The sequence below is a fragment of the Ovis aries genome, chromosome 11 (genome assembly GCF_016772045.2).
Source record: "Ovis aries strain OAR_USU_Benz2616 breed Rambouillet chromosome 11, ARS-UI_Ramb_v3.0, whole genome shotgun sequence".
In the NCBI taxonomy this organism is placed as follows: Eukaryota; Metazoa; Chordata; class Mammalia; order Artiodactyla; family Bovidae; genus Ovis; species Ovis aries.
In genome coordinates, this window is record NC_056064.1 from 21,486,563 (window position 1) to 21,504,162 (window position 17,600).

Consider the following 17,600-nt stretch of genomic DNA (forward strand, 5'->3'; position numbering starts at 1 on the left):
GTATTTTTTACCTCTTGACAATTAGATTTCTTAAATAGCAGTTTTCTCGACAGAGATTTGTAGTATAACAATACATAACTGGCTCAATAAGGTAAAAGTTTATGTTGAGACTGGATATTAATTTATTGCAGGATTATACACATGAATTCCATAAAACCAAAGCAAACTTTGTGGCAATACGGGAAAGGGAGAATCTCATGGGATCAGTACGAAAGGATATTGAGTAAGTTACCTTTTATATTATTTTGTAAGGTGTTTACTCAGAATTAGATTGAAAGTGTATCCATGATTAACAACAAATTGAGTAGCAGAACCATGATTTAGATTTCAAGGTTTCTATTTCGCATTTCACAGTTCTTTAAACATTGTTGCTCCAACATGGTCCTAATCTACTTTGCTGGTCTTATCTCCAGCTTACCCTAGTTTTACCATTGACTCTTGCCAACCGTGATGTTCCTGTCTTAATTCAAAGTCCAGTTTAGATGATGTCTTTGTGAGTTTTTCTCTGATTGTCTCCTACCCACCTTGAGCATTACATTAATAACATTACCAATAACCAAAGCTCTCTGCGTTTCCCCTCCTTATGACCCTTTCTGTCCCTCTACCCTCTCCCTTACCATAACAATTACATACTTAAGTAGCTATTAGAGTAGCCTTTATTGCCCCAGAATCCAAAATCTGTTTTTTCCAGGTTTTATACAGACTCATAGCTTCACATCAAATTATTTAAGGACTCCCAGCATTTTTCTGCTGCTCTTAATCCATAATTTTTTGACTGTGTTCTTTTCCGCTCTCCCTTTACCTCACCTTTAATAATATAGCATTTTATACACAGTTTTGAAATTTTTTTTATAGCTGTTCTTGACTGACAAGGTCAAATCCATTGGGCATCTAATTAAAGCTGCAGTCTTTCCACTTTTAGGCCATCTGTTGAGACCTTTCCTTGTCTCACTTGTGATAGACTTATAGTATTTAGGTTTCATAAGTGTGATACATATGATTCATGAACTGTGATGTGTACTACCATATTATGAACTGTAAATTTCATGTGTACTCTGACAAACATTATCTTGGAGTTCCTTTATTTTGTTGTAACAGTAAGACAGTTTTACAGCACAAACCACTTAATAGTCATTCTATTCAAAATTTTTGTCCAAAACTCTAAACCTAGGATTGTCCAGTCATCAGTTATGTTTTTACCTCCAGAAATTATCTTGGAAAATTAATTTTTATTGTTTGTCTCTGTTTTATCTGTTTTTCTTATATTTAATCATATGTACTTTGTATAACATATAGGAGTAAATAAAATGAAGCATTTTTGCTGTATTTGGAATTTTGTAATATTACTAGTTCTCAGGCACATGTAGGTCTTGTGTCTAGTTTCTTTGTAGTCTGTATACATACATATTTTAAAGAATGCATTGAGAACCAGTGTAACAGACAGCCTTTAATGTATAGTCGTCTAGCTACCACACAATTTGTGGGAATTGCTAGACTACATTCCAGTGTAATAACTTGTTTTCTTGAAGTTTATCATGAAAGAAACATGTTCATCCATGTGCTAAACTATTTCTTGATTACTAACTGTTAGACAATATGTCGGTTGCAGTAGCAGGTAGAAATGAAAAGATTAACTTGGCCCTTTAGATGCCAGAGGGGAGTAAGCACATATTCAAATTAGTATAATATATGGCAAAATATAGTTAATGAGATAAAATATAGTAGTAATACACTCTGTGGATCACTATTAAAGAAAGTAATACACTGTGTGGATCATGACGAACTGTGAAAAATTCTTAAAGAGATGGGACTACCAGACCACGTAACCTGCCTCTTGAGAATTCTGTATGCAGATCAAGAAGCAACAGTTAGAACTGGACATGGAACAACAGACTGGTTCCAAATAGGGAAAGGAGTGCGTCAAGGCTGTGTATTGTCACCCTGCTTATTTAACTTATATGCAGAGTACATCATGAGAAACGCTGGGCTGGAGGAAGCACAAGCTGGAATCAAGATTGCTGGGAGAAATATCAATAACCTCAGATATGCAGATGATACCACCCTTATGGCAGAAAGCAAAAAGGAACTAAAGAGCCTCTTGATGAAAGTGAAAGAGGAGAGTGAAAAAGTTGGCTTAAAACTCAACATTCAGAAAACTAAGATTATGGCATCTGGTCCCATCACTTCATAGCAAATAGATGGGGAAACAGTGACAGACTTTATTTTTTGGGACTCCAAAATCACTGCAGATGGTGACTGCAGCCATGAAATTAAAAGATGCTTCTCCTTGGAAGAAAACCTAGACAGCATATTAAAAAGCAGAGACATTACTTTGCCAACAAAGATCCGTCCAGTCTAAGCTATGGTTTTTCCAGTAGTCGTGTATGGATGTGAGAGTTGGACTATAAAGAAAGCTGAGCACCGAAGAATTGATGCTTTTGAACTGTGGTGTTGGAGAAGACTTGAGAGTCCCTTGTATAGCAAGGAGATCCAACCAGTCCATCCTAAAGGAAATCAGTCATAAATATTGTGGAAGGACTGATGTTGAAGCTGAAACTCCAATACTTTGGCCTCCTGATGTGAAGAACTGACTCATTGGAAAAGACCCTGATGTTGGGAAAGATTGAAGGCAGGAGGAGAAGGGGAAGACAGAGGAGGAGATGGTTGGATGGCATCACCGACTCAATGAACAGGAGTTTGAGTAAACTGTGAGAGTTGATGATGGACAGGGAGGCCTGGTGTGCTGCAGTCCATGGGGTTGCCACGAGTCAGATGTGAACTGAATGACTGAATTGAGTGACTAATAGTAGTAATAGCTGATATTTAAGATTTTTTCTGCAATTACTGCTTTTTCATATATTATCTCTTTTTTTGGCTTCATATAATCTTTTGATATGGATTAAATTATTAGTCCCATTTTATAAAACTAGGTATTAGGAGTCTTGTTTGAGGTTAACTGGTACATGGACTTCCCAGGTGGCTCAGTGGTAAAGAATCTGCCTGCCAATCAGTAGACATGGTTTCAGTCCCATTCCTGCGTTGGGAAGATCCCCTGGAGAAGGAAATGGCAACCCACTCTAGTATTCTTGCCTGGGAAATCTCATGGACTGAGGAGCCTGGGTAGGCTCTTTGGGGTCACAAAAGAGTCGGACACAGCTGACCAACTAAACAACATTAGTCTTCCAAGTCCATTGTGGTATTGGTTATATTGTGCAGCTTTCCCTGGTGTTTTCTCTCCTGCTGCGCTTTGTGCATTGGAACCTACTCTCAGGTAGTGTGGTTCACTTTAATGACCCCCTTTTGTCTCACTGCAGTATGTGTGCAGGTACTTGAATTTTTTTGTTGTGGTTCTTGATACTTTGTAAGTAAAGAACTGAAACATGAAAATGTTGGTAGTAATGATACAAAGCATTTTCTTGTAAATTGTAATGAACTGAAACCAGGATAGAAATCCTGAAGTACTCCACAGTTGGCAGATCCGTAGCTTCCTTTTAGGGAAACGTTCCATTTCAGTGGCTTCCCTACCTCATGTGCTGTGTTGTAATCAATCAGGAGTATTATTCCCACTTGGGGAAAATAAAGATGAGGAAATAAACGAGACAGAAAAGAAAGGCTCTAAAAGCCCCTCTTTTCTCATCTTTTACCTTATCCTCCCAAACCTCACTCTGCAAGATGGACGATACAAAGTTTCGTGAAGATGCTGTGTTCTTCCACACCCCGTGACACTGCACATGCAGTCCTTCCTTCCTGAAATAGTCCTCCACTTTCTACAGCTGTAAATTGTCACTTGTTCTGTAGGGTATCCTTTATGGATTTTCCCTGCTTAAGAAGGTTTTTGTATTTCTCACAAGCTCTCTAATCTACCTTCTGCCCTATAGTAATGACTACTCTCTTCTTTTGTATATAAATACTATAGTAATAGTTCCTATTACACTGAATTAAAATTAAATAACTTGTGTACCTGTCTAAACTGTGAACAACTCATGGCTAAGTAGCATGTTTTACTGTTAGAATGTGTGGTGCCTGACAGATGTTGAATAAATATTTGCTGAGTTAATGAATAAACAAATGAATGAATGTATATTCTCTTTTCATGTACTGTAGTGAGTTGGACTTTTTGGGAACTGATACAAAATACACATTTTTAGAAATTACCAAATGTATATATAAAATTTTAAAAAGGAAAAGTAAGATTTTTGTCTAAGAATGTTGGATTATTTCAGTGAAAAATAAATTCTTAAGCTAGAAAGCCGTGCATATTTATCTATCATAGATGCCATTTTTAAAAGGAGATAAAAAGGATTATACAGTTTAGTTGTACATGGAGAAGCTCAATTTGTCCACTTTGGATATTACTGGAGTAATCATTTAATCCTTTTTTATAGTGTCTGCCAACAAACATTCTAAAATTTTCTTTCTTCTAGGTCATATAAAAGTGGGTCTGGAGTAAACAACAGAAGAACTGAACTGTTTTTGAAAGAACATGACCACCTTCGAAAGTAGGTATTATTGAATAAATGCATACTATGTGGTACATACATATTAATTTATTTACATATATTGCAAACATTTTGTGCTGTTTATTATACCGAATGCTTTACCAGTGCTAATTCATTTAATTCTTCTAATGAAAGAATTACAACTTCTCTGACCATAATTAGGAAAGATAGGATGCTATCAAATATATACACAAAAGTCTGCATTCACATTACTTATTTGTTAATGTAATTTGTAATGTATTAGTAACTGTGAAGTGAAGTCGCTCAGTCGTGTCCGACTCTTTGCGACCCCATAGACTCTAGCCTACCATCGACTCTAGCCTACAAGCTTTTCCATCCATGGGATTTTCCAGGTAAGAGTACCAGAATGGGTTGCCATTTCCTTCTCCAGGGGATCTTCCCAATCCAGGGATCGAACCAGGGTCTCCCGCATTGCAGGCAGATGCTTTACCCTCTGAGCCACCAGGGAAGCTGTAATATGTCTTATTACCTTAATGTTTGTTTTCTTTAGAATGTCTGTTGCCCTAATACTTTGTCTTTTACTGTAGGTTAATAATATATAGATACTGACTTATATTTGAATGGCCTGATACTACTTATATATGTCAAGAAGCTTTATAAAGGGTAATTAGCCATACATCAAATTCAAAGAAAATATCTTTTCTAAACTCAAAATACCTAAAAACTTGGATGAACTGTATGTGTGTGTATATATATGTATACACACACATACATACACATATATATAAAAATGTATATATATATTTTTAAAAATAAGCCACCATACTCTATTCCTGCTTCATCTCGTTTTCTTCTCAAATATACTTCTCAAATTTCTTCTCAAATTTCTTTAATTATTTTCTTTGTATTTTGTTATAGAACTTAAGGATCAGAAAATTACTTAAACTCTGAATTTGGCCTCTAAACACTTGAATAGCTAATAACCATGATAGTTAAATGATATGAATTATGCTTTTGTTGCTGAATGTCGTAAATTAGTCATGTCCATACGAGCTTAATGTACTGTTCAATTTACTTTTCTTTGAAGATCACCGCTTTAAATATGAGCTGTCGAAATCAGAACATGGGAAGATCAAGACCATTTTAGTAGAACTCTGGCTACTTCTAGTGTCAGAAAGTTTTTAGTGTTTTTTTCTTAGTATGTTAAATATTATTGATTGGCACAAGGGGGCAGTCTTCCCTAGAGTAGCTTATAGTTATTTATAGCTTTGGTATCTGATAAAGACCACCAAAAAAAAATTTTGCATTATATCTGAAAATATATTAATATATTCTTTGGGTATAAAGTAAGGAATAGGATACTCGAGTAGCACAAAAATAAAGATGAGCTTACATTAACGTTTTTATATTCATCAACCCCAAAAGAAGTTAAACAGAAATGCAGTTGTTTACGGATGATTTGATGCTGAAAAGAGTTTATCAGTTATGTAAATTAATATTCTTTATTTCAGAACACGTCATAAATTTTATATGAAAATTTTTACTTTTGCGTTCATTAGTAATTCAAAGAAAACCCTTCCCACTGTCCATTTTACAGGGGGAAAAATACATTAATTTAGGGTCACACAGCTTAAATGATGTGTTTAGGGTTATAAAAAATAGCAGTAAGATTGGCTATCAAAAGGTATTTTCCATTTTTGTTTCTCGGGTGATTTTATGTAGGATATGTGAAGTGAAGTCGCTCAGTCGTATCTGACTCTTTACGACCCCATGGACTGTAGCCTACCGGGCTCCTCAGTCCGTGGGATTTTCCAGGCAAGAGTACTGGAGTGGGTTGCCATTTCCTTCTCCAGAGGATCTTCCCCACCCAGGGATCGAACCCGGGTCTCCTGCAGTATAGGCAGATACTTTACCATCTGAGCCACTAGGGAAGTTGTATGTGGGATATACTTTACATATATTCCCTTCAGCATTCTTGTGAAAAAGTTTGTATGTACTCATTCTATAAAGAAAGAAACTGAAGCAGGATGAAGTTGAGTGGAATATGAGCTGATGAACTTGAGGGGAGTTGTTAAGTTACATAATAGATTATTTTGTATTGGTATACAAGGTTTTTCTAGAGATTTCAGAAACATTATAAAATGCTTCCTTAATATTTCATATTCTTTATGACTCAGGTAGGTTTTTATGAGTTCAATCCTTTTATACCATTTATCGAAAGAACAACAAATGGAAACTATGATTCCTCACATTTTCTCTTAGTCTTTCTGTTTCTGCTGTAAACAAATTTGTTGATATTAAAAAAAAAATTTTTTTTTACACCAAAATATTTCTTAAAATACTTTGAATTAAATACTTTTGAATTAATTACTACTTTGATGGGGGAAAAAAGCAAAAACTGTCTCCCCATTAAACTTGACTTCCTGTGTATATTGTGTAATGAAGACAGTGTGGTATTAGTGGAAGAACAGACAGATCAATGGAACAGAAGAGAAAGTCCAGAAACAGACACACAAGTATAGTCAAATAATCTTTGACAGAAGAGTAGAGGCAGTTCTATGGAGAAGATATAGTCCTTTGAATAAGTGGTGTGTGAACAACCGGACATCAACATGCAAAAAAATGAATATAGATGCTGACCTTATACCTTTTCCCAAAATAACTCAGATCATAAAGTACAAAACTACTAGAATCGTATAGAATATAAATAGAATCAAAATAACTCATATCATAAATATAAAGTACAAAACTACTAGAAGTTTTACAACACAGGAGAAATTCTAGGTAACACTGGGTTTAGCAATGTGTTTTTAGATGCAGTGCCAAAAACATCATGAATGAAAACGTTAAGACTGAATTCATTAAAATGAAAAACCTCTGCTCTTCCAAAGACACTGTCAAGATGATGAAGTGGACTGGAAAAACATACTTGTAAAACATATCTGATAAAGGACTGTTATCCAAAATACACAAAGAACTCTTAAAACTCAACAGTTTCAGTTCAGTTCACTCACTCAGTCATGTCCGACTCTTTGCCACCCTGTGGACTATAGCACGCCAGGTCTCCCTGTCCATCACCAACTCCTGGAGTTTACTCAAAGTCCTCTCCATTGAGTCGGTGATACCATCCAACCATCTCATCCTCTGTGGTCCCCTTCTCCTCCTGCTTTCAATCTTTCCCAACATCAGGGTCTTTCCCAGTGAGTCAGTTCTTCACATCAGGTGGCCAAAGTATTGGAGTTTCAGCTTCAGCATCAGTCCTTCCAATGAATATTCATGACCAATTTCCTTTAGGATGGACTGGTTGTATCTCCTTGCAGTCCAAGGGACTCTCAAGAGTCTTCTCCAACACCACAGTTCAAAAGCATCAATTCTTTGGTGCTCAGCTTTTTTAATAGTCCAACTCTTACATCCATACGTGACTAGTGGAAAAACCATAGTTCTGACTATATGGACCTTTGTTGGCAAAGTAATGTCTATGCTTTTTATTATACTGTCTAGGTTGGTCATAACTTTTCTTCCAAGGAGCAAGCATCTTTTAATTTCATGGCTGCAGTCACCATCTGCAGTGATTTTGGAGTCCCAAAAAATAAAGTCTGTCACTGTTTCCATCTATTTGCCATGAAGTGATGGGACTGGATGCCATGATCTTAGTTTTCTGAATGTTGAGTTTTAAGCCAACTTTTTCACTCTCCTCTTTCACTTTCATCAAGAGGCTTTTTAGTTCTTCTTTACTTTCTGCCATAAGGGTGATATCATCTGCATATCTGAGGTTATTGATATTTCTCCCAGCAATCTTGATTCCAGCTTGTGCTTCCTCCAGCCCAGCATTTCTCATGATGTACTCTGCATATAAGTTAAATAAGCAGGGTGACAATACACAGCCTTGACGCACTCCTTTCCCAATTTGGAACCAGTCTGTTATTCCATGTCCAGTTCTAACTGTTGCTTCTTGACCTGCATACAGGTTTCTTAGGAGGCAGGTTACGTGGTCTGATAGTTCCATCTCTTTCAGAATTTTCCACAGTTTGTGGTGATCCACACAATCAAAGGCTTTGGCATAGTAAATAAAGCAGAAATAGATATTTCTCTGGAACTCTCTTGCTTTTTCAGTGATCCAACGGATGTTGGCAATTTGATCTCTGGTTCCTCTGCCTTTTTTTTAAATACAGCTTGAACATCTGGAAGTTCACAGATCACATACTGTTGAAGCCTGGCTTGGAGAATTTTGAGTATTACTTCACTAGCGTGTGAGATGGGTGCAATTGTGTGGTGGTCTGAGCATTCTTTGGCATTGCCTTTCTTTGGGATTGGAATGAAAACTGACCTTTTCCAGCTCTGTGGCCACTGCTGAGTTTTCCAAATTTACTGGCATATTGAATGCAGCACTTTCACAGCATCGTCTTTTAGGATTTGAAATAGCTCAACTGGAATTCCATCACCTCCACTAGCTCTGTTCATAGTGATGCTTTCTAAGGCCCACCTGACTTCACATTCCAGGATGTCTGGCCCTAGGTGAGTGTGAGTGATCATACCATTGTGATTATCTGGGTCGTGAAGATCATTTTTGTACAGTTCTTCTGTGTATTCTTGCCACCTCTTCTTAATATCTTCTGCTTCTGTTAGCTCCATACCATGTCTGTCCTTTATCGCGCCCATCTTTGCATGAAATGTTCCCTTGGTATCTCTAATTTCCTTGAAGAGATCTCTAGTCTTTCCCATTCTATCGTTTTCCTCTATTTCTTTGTAGTGATCACTGAGAAAGGCTTTCTTATCTCTCCTTGCTATTCTTTGGAACTCTGCATTCAAATGGATATATCTTTCCTCTTCTCCTTTGCTTTCCGCTTCTCTTCTTTTCACAGCTATTTGTAAGACCTCCTCAGGCAGCCATTTTGCTTTTTTGCATTTCTTTGTCTTGGGGATGGTCTTGATTCCTGTCTCCTGTACAATGTCATGAACTTCCGTCCATAGTTCATCAGGCATTCTGTCAGATCTAGTCCCTTGAATCTATTTCTCACTTCCACTGTATAGTCATAAGGAATTTGATTTAGGTCATACCTGAATGGTCTAGTGGTTTTCCCTACTTTCTTCAGTTTAAGTCTGAATTTGGCAATAAGGAGTTCATGATCTGAGCTGCAGTCAGCTCCCGGTCTTGTTTTTACTGACTGTATAGAGCATCTCCATCTTTGGTTGCAAAGAATATAATCAATCTGATTTTGGTGTTGACCATCTGGTGATGTCCATGTGTAGAGTCTTCTCTTGTGTTGTTGGAAGAGGGTGTTTGCTGTGACCAGTGCGTTCTCTTGGCAGAACTCTCTTAGCCTTTGCCCTGCTTCATTCTGTACTCCAAGGCCAAATTTGCCTGTTACTCCATGTATTTCTTGACTTCCTACTTTTGCATTCCAGTCCCCAACATCTTTTTGGGGTGTTTGTTCTAGAAGGTCTTGTAGAGCTTCATAGAACTGTTCAACTTTAGCTTCTTCAGCATTACTGGTTGGGGCATAGACTTGGATTACCATGATATTGAATGGTTTGCCTTGGAAACGAACAGAGATCATTCTGTCGTTTTGAGATTGCATCTAAGTACTGCATCTTGGACTCTTCTGTTGACCTATGATGCCTACTCTATTTCTTCCAAGGGATTCTTGCCCACAGTAGTAGATATAATGGTCATCTTAGTTAAATTCACCCATTCCAGTCCATCTTAGTTCATTGATTCCTAGAATGTTGATGTTCTAGGTAATTTCATGAGATCATAAAACAAAATTTCTGTGCTAAATAAACCATGAAAAATGCAAGTAAAGGTATTCCTGGGACTTCCCTAACTGTCCAGTGGTTGAGAGTCTGCTTTCCAATACAGGGGTGCAGGTTCGATCTCCTGTGGGGAACTAAGATCCCCCACACTGCATAGAGTGACAAAAAAAAGAAAGGAAGACAAAAACAAAAAAAAAGATGTTCCTTGGGCTACCCAGTCAAGAAACAAATGTGCCATAATATCAGTGTTAATGGAAGAGTGGTTGCGAATGATTTGTACGTTCATCTTTGTTTTTTCAGTATTTTGCAAATGTTATCTGTAATATAAAACTTGGTTAGCACTTGGCTTTTTGTGTCCTACTGCAGCTTAATAGTATTGTTCACATGTCTTAGAAGATACTAAGACATAGGGTCCCTCTGGTTAACTGTAAGTAGGTGGAAGACTGAAATCACCACAGTGCTTGATGTAAATTATCTCATTGGCTTGTGACAACTTCATCAGATTTTTTTTTTACAGTTTACAAAGGGATCAGTTTTTCAGCTTTATTTATTACATACTTGCTTGTTTGTTTTCTTGCTTGCTTACTCATTTACTTCCTTATTCTTTTATTCACCTCCTCTTTTAAAAGATTCTTGTTAGTTATTAACCTAAATGGTTTTGCCAAGTTCTTACGTTTTGTTAAACTGCTTTAAAATATGTGCTTGAAATTTGTGTCATTTGCAGTTTGTATATTGAGGGAAATGAATTACCTTTTAAGCAGAATTAATATCTAAGTGTTGCTTTAGTGATTCCTTGGTACAATAATTGATGATGAAATTTAGCTCATTGTTTTCAGCTAGTTTAAATTGGTTTCTTGAAAGAAACAGAAACTTGTTGCTTAATCACAGACAATAGGTGCCTCTTTGGAATACCTCTGGGCTGTCACGAAGTGTTTGTTTATGAAGGATGATTCCACTTGATTATATATTATGTATCCCCAAAGGAGAGTAATTTTAAATTGTTTTTACTAGATTGTGCTGTCTTTATGGCAAATTGATACATATGTCTGTGAGTTTGTTTTTATTTCTTTCCGCTATAAAGCTGCCCTTTTACCAAGCTGTGCATTCCTCCCTAAAATGGATTTTTTGGAGATGTCTTTCTTTCCAGTATTTGATGCATAAGTGGAAATGTTTCACCGATCAACAGTGCATTGGTATCTTTATTCAGATTCTTGAATTCTAAAGTGTGGCAAGCTGAGATTTGATTTTGTTTTTCAAAAAAGGAAGAAATTTTAAGATGTAAATAATTACTGCTTATAGGCATTGAAACTATATTGCCTATCCTGTCTCAACAGTTTGGCTGTAATTCTGAAGTTTGGGATAGACAGTGGTGACAACTTGGAGCTATCTAGATTAAAGAAGTAGTTTTATTTTTTTGTGCTCTCATTAAAACTATTCTGACTTTAATCATTAAGTATCTCTGTGGAAGAAATAGATTTAAGCCAACAAATTAAGATGAAAACTATATATGTGGGTTAACTAATTTCAGAGTCCAGAATTTTCTATAGCTGCTTTCAAAAGTCTGGGTGTTTGTCACATAAATGACTGGAAAAATAATCTATCTGTAAAATATAGAAAAATTAAGTGCAAGTTTTAAATGTGCTTTTAATAATTCCAGAATTTGAATTTTCTTTTTATTTGCAGCTCAGACCGTCTAATAGAAGAGACAATAAGGTAGGAAAAATGGGGGTTTTTTGTTTGTTTGTTTGCACATTAATAAACAGATGAAGTTAATCCTATAACTAGAGTTAAAATCAGTTAATCTTCCTTAAAGATGGGAATTTATTACATGGTAATGTATTTTTACTGTGACTTCCCCTTATAGGATACTTGAAGCCTAAAACATTTGTTTCGGAACTATTGGCATTAGGGTGTTTTACCTAGGTTAATTTTCCTAGTGAGTTCATTCTCAACGTTTTCAGCCTCTGTCTTTTTATTCTCACTTTTTAATGGAAAACAGTCATGAACATGTGATTTGTTAAGTGTCTTATATGCAACATTTATGTAGACTTGGTTTCTGTCATAGCAGTTATAGAAAGTCTGCAGTAATTAGTAGTATCTGTAATAACAGTGAAGTAACTTCTTGTTTAAGGTAAGGGAAATTTGTTTGTTGGTTTTAACTGTCTAATTCTCTAGGTTTGATAAATTTTTAAATACCTATTTTAAAACAGTAAAAAAAAAAAAATTAACTAGTAACTGTCTCAACTCTTCAAAATTAAGCATTGTCTAAAGTACCTTTTCAGGAAAGGTAGCATGAAATACATGGAAACAACAAGCATTTGTATTCTTATCATAGACTTTGGTATTGTGTTCAGGCCTTCCCAGGTGGTGAAGATCCTGCCTGCCAATGCAGGAGACGTAAGACATGTGGTTTAGATCCCTGGGTTGGGAAAATCCCCTGGAGGAGGGCATGGCAGCCCACTCCAGTTTTCTTGCTGGAGAATCCCATGGACAGAGAGGAGCCTGGAGGGCTGCAATCCATAGGGTTGCAAAGAGTTGGACCGACTGAAGCAACTTAGCATGCATTGTATTCAAGGGTTGTACATGCTATATGTTGTTTAATCTCCTCAGTAACTAATGAAAGTGAAAATGAAGTCGCTCAGTTCTTTGTGACCCCACGGACTGTAGCCTACCAGGCTCCTGCGTCCATGGGATTTTCCAGGCAAGAGTGCTGGAGTAGATTGCCATTTCCTTCTCTAGGAGATCTTCCCAACCCAGGAATCGAAGCCGGGTCTCCTGCATTACCGTCTGAGCCGCCAGGGAAGCCCAGTAATTCATGAGATAGGTACTAATCACTAGATACTATCTTCAAAACAAAAGAGAAGTTAAGGTAAGTAATTTGCCCATAATCACATTACTAACAAATAATATTGAGGATTCAGATCCTCAAACCTGAGTCTCTAACTCTAGAGCAAGAGCTCTGTCTAAACCACTACTATATTTCCTGCCTTATTAAAAGAAGATGAGCTTTGGAGTATGATTTGCTTTGAAACCTGACTGTGCTACTTAATTAGATCTCTGTTCTTGAACAAGTTTCTTGGAATCTTCATGTTCTTATGTATTTAAATGAATTGATGATAATACCTACCCTAAAAGATTGTTGTGAAGATTAAAGATAATATAAGTAAAATCCTTGAATCGAGACGATCCCCTGGCTACCACTAAGTTAATTTAAATGGCAGCTCTATTATTAATATTTTTTAACTGTTTATTTTGATATTTCAGGTTTCAGAAAAGTACCAGTGGTACTGAGTTTCCACATACCTTTTACCTTAGATTCCCCAAATGTTATCATTTTGCCACATTTGCTTTTTCACTTTTTTTTTTTCTGAACTACTTGTAAATAAGTTCCAGGCATGATGCCTCTTTACCTCTGAATATTTCAGTTTCAGTGTTCATATCCTGAAATTTTTATGTTGAAATGAGCTCATGGATTCTTACTGTATTCAGTGGATTATAGTATGTTCCTATAATTGAAAATCATAAATTATAATTTTATAATAAGATGAATTTATCATATCTTGGAATTTTGTTTGAATTTCATGCACTGAGTCTTCCAACTCTCCACAGTTTTCACAAAATTGCTCAATTGTTGACTGAAGTATCTCCCTTGTGGCTCCTTTGCTTTCATCAGTGCATAAAGTTGGGTCACATTTTATCAGGGATTCTTTTCTTAAAGTTTCCCCATAATTCTACCTATAAAGTTTTACCTTTTCCTTTTGGAGCTATATTTTAAAAACAGTATACACAACTGAATATAAATTGGCATCAATTTGTTGAAAAGACCTAATATTTATAAGTTTATTCTTAAGCTTTAAATGTATAATTAATATTATCTATTGTTGAAAAAATGGCTTCCCAGGTGTCTCATTGGTAAAGAATCCACCTGCGAAGCAGGAGATGTGGGTTGGATCCTTGAGTCTGGAAGATCCCCTGGAAAAGGAAATGGCAACCCACTCCAGTATTCTTGCCAGGAAAATCCCATGGACAGAGGAGCCTGGTGGGCTACAATCCATGGGGTCGCAAAAGAGTTGGATACAACTGGACACCTAAACAACAATTGTTTAAAAAAAAAGTCCCGAGTTTAGTTCACAGGATAGGTGAGAATATTGAAGTTCCAGTAAACATTAATGATTTACCATTTTAAAAGCATTACGTATTATTTGGAGTTTGTCTTATCCCTGCATATTTGACCCTTGAAATAACAACAGCCTAGATTTCACTCCACTTGACTCCAGATGATGGAATGAGATAGGAAAGGATATCTAGATATACTTTGTGTGCTACTGGAAATCATGCATATTCAACAAGATAATAACATAATGTATGATGATAACATCTGTTCTCCAAGGAATACAAAGTGCTTTGCGGGAATTATTTTTTAATTTTCTCTACTTCTGAGTCAGAGTGCATAGGAGATAGTGATAGTCCCAGTTTAAGAAAACAGAGGGATATATGATTCAAAGATTGTTGCTCACCCCAGGTTTGAATTGTTACCTTTTTCAAGGCTGTAGTACCTATTTAAAAATATCTGGTAAAGTAAATTTACTATAAAACAACTACATTTTCAGTTCGGTTCAGTTCAGTTGTGTCCGACTCTGCGACCCCATGAATTGCAGCATGCCAGGCCTCCCTGTCCATCACCAACTCCTGGAGTTCACTCAAACTCACGTCCATCGAGTCGGTGATGCCATCCAGCCATCTCATCCTCTGTCATCCCCTTCTCCTCCTGCCCCCAGTCCCTCCCAGCATCAGGGTCTTTTCCAATGAGTCAACTCTGTGCATGAGGTGGCCAAGTATTTGAGTTTCAGCTTTAGCATCAGTCCTTCCAAAGAACACCCAGGGCTGAGCTCCTTCAGAATGGACTGGTTGGATCTCCTTGCAGTCCAAGGGACTCTCAAGAGTCTTCTCCAACACCACAGTTCAAAAGCAGTAATTCTTCAGTGCTCAGCTTTCTTCACAGTCCAACTCTCACATCCATACGTGACCACTGGAAAAACCATAGCCTTGACTAGACGGACTTTTGTTGGCAAAGTAATGTCTCTGCTTTTCAATATACTATCTAGGTTGATCATAACTTTCCTTCCAAGGAGTCAGCGTCTTTCAATTTCATGGCTGCAGTCACCATCTGCAGTGATTTTGGAGCCCCAAAATTAAAGTCTGACACTGTTTCCCCATCTATTTGCCATGAAGTGATGGGACCAGATGCCATGATCTTCGTTTTCTGAATGTTGAGCTTTAAGCCAACTTTTTCACTCTCCTCTTTCACTTTCATCAAGAGGCTTTTTAGTTCCTCTTCACTTTCTGCCATAAAGGTGGTGTCATCTGTATATCTGAGGTTATTGATATTTCTCCTGGCAATCTTGATTCCAGCTTGTGCTTTTTCCAGCCCAGTGTTTCTCATGATGTACTCTGCATATAAGTTAAATAAGCAGGGTGACAATATAGAGCCTTGACGTACTCCTTTTCCTATTTGGAACCAGTCTGTTGTTCCATGTCCAGTTCTAACTGTTGCTTGTGCTTTAGACCTGGTGCATTCACTGTCCGAGTCCTGGGATGTCTTTTTACCATTATCCTACAATGACCTCCTTAAATGGAATCACTTATTTCCAGGATTTACTGTCTTCTACTTTCTTAGTTTATCCTCTCATTATGTTGACCATGTTCTTTAGTAGCTTCCTCAGAAAGAATAAGAAGTAAATTTTATGGACTTTACACATCTCAAAAGAGTTTCTATTCTACTCATATTCTTTTTTTTTCCAATTTTATTTATTTCATTTTTGGCTGCACTAGGCCTTTGTTGCTTTGCATGGGCTTTCTCTGGTTGTGGTGGACTAATGCTGCTCTTCATTGCAGCGCGTGGGCTTCTCATTGTGGTAGCTTCTCTTGTTGCAGAGCACAGCCTCTAGGCACACAGGCTCAGTAGTTGCAGCTAGCAAGCCCTAGAGCATGGGCTCAGTGGTTGTGGCGCGTGAGCTTAGTTGCTCCACATGTGGAATCCTCCTGGACTAGGGATCAAACCCATGTCTCCTGCATTGGCAGGCAGATTCCCATCCCCCGGGCCCCAGGGAAGTCCCTATTCTACTCATATTCTTGATTCATTGTTTAGCTAAAAATCAGAATTGTAGGTTGAAAATAATTTTCTCATTTTTTAAGGCATTGTTTCCAGTACTGCTCTTTAAGTCCAGTACCAATTAAAATTTTCTGTCCTTCGTAAATGATGGGCTTCCCTTGTGGCTCAGCTGGTAAAGAATCCACCTGCAATTCGGGAGACCTGGGCTCAGTCCCTGGGTTGGGAAAATCCCCTGGAGAAGGGAAAGGCTACCCACTCCAGTATTCTGGCCTGGAAAATTCCATGGACGGTATAAGTTCATGGGGTCACCGAGAGTCAGACATGACTGAGCAACTTTCACTTTTCGTAAATGATGTTTTTTCCCTCTGGAATCTTTTAGAATCATCCCTTTTCCCCTGTGTTTTTGTTTGTATTTAATCTCACCATGATGAGGTTGACATGCATCATTTTTAGTCTGTTTGATGGGCTCTTACAATCTGAAAACTTATCTTTAGATCTGAGAAATTTTCTTACATTTATCATTTTCTTCCCTCCTCCTTCTTGATCTTCTTTTAAAAAATGTATGCAATTTATATTTGTCAAATATACCTAAATAAAGCAGGGAAGAAAAAGAATTCACCTAAAATACAACTACTACATTGGTTAATAATTTGGTGTGCTTCCATATTTTTCTCTCTGTAGCTCTTCATATCTGTGTAAAATGATTTTAAAAATATTAATATATTCATTTAAAAAGGCAGGTACATGTATAGTCATGCGTTTAGAAAAAGTGGAATGATATTAACCTTAGCAGGTTAGTTTGTGCCATCACCTAACTTATCCATGACTTAAAGCAGTAAGTTGTGACAGGGTCATATGGGTAAGTGTTAACCCATAAAAAGGGAAGGGGGTTTGCTTGTAGAGTGCTAGTTATAGACACTGCAGTGGGGTTCCTCTTCTTGACTAAGGATAAGAACTAGGAGGTCGAAATATATGATGGTCTAGGGAGCTGCCCTACTGTAGCCAGTTACTGAACGGTGGAACAACAACATGCATTTTTCCTGGTTCCTTTTATCTTTCAGTTTATATTTTTTTGAAGTGTAGTTCCTGTTGTTCAATTGCTAAGTCTTGTCTGACTCTTCATGACCCCATGGACTGCAGCATGCCAGGCCTCCTTGTCCCCCACTGTCTCCTGGAGTTTGCCCAAATTCATGTCCATTGCATCAGTGATGCCATCCAACCATCTCATCCTCTGTCAACCTCTTCTCCTTTTGCCTTGAAGCTTTCCCGGCATT

General features: G+C 37.2%; 1 protein-coding gene across 3 annotated transcripts in view; it reads left to right on the top strand.

Annotated features, from left to right (window-relative positions):
- The window catches only part of GOSR1 (golgi SNAP receptor complex member 1), a 37,663-nt gene that overhangs the window by 12,218 nt on the left and 7,845 nt on the right, over positions 1 to 17,600 (top strand). For all 3 annotated transcript variants that reach the window (XM_060395308.1, XM_012185431.4, XM_004012527.5), the window contains exons 5-7: positions 132 to 223; positions 4,425 to 4,499; positions 11,898 to 11,927. In XM_060395308.1, coding sequence (XP_060251291.1) covers positions 132 to 223; positions 4,425 to 4,499; positions 11,898 to 11,927 — 197 coding nt within the window. The remainder of the gene's footprint in view (positions 1 to 131; positions 224 to 4,424; positions 4,500 to 11,897; positions 11,928 to 17,600) is intronic.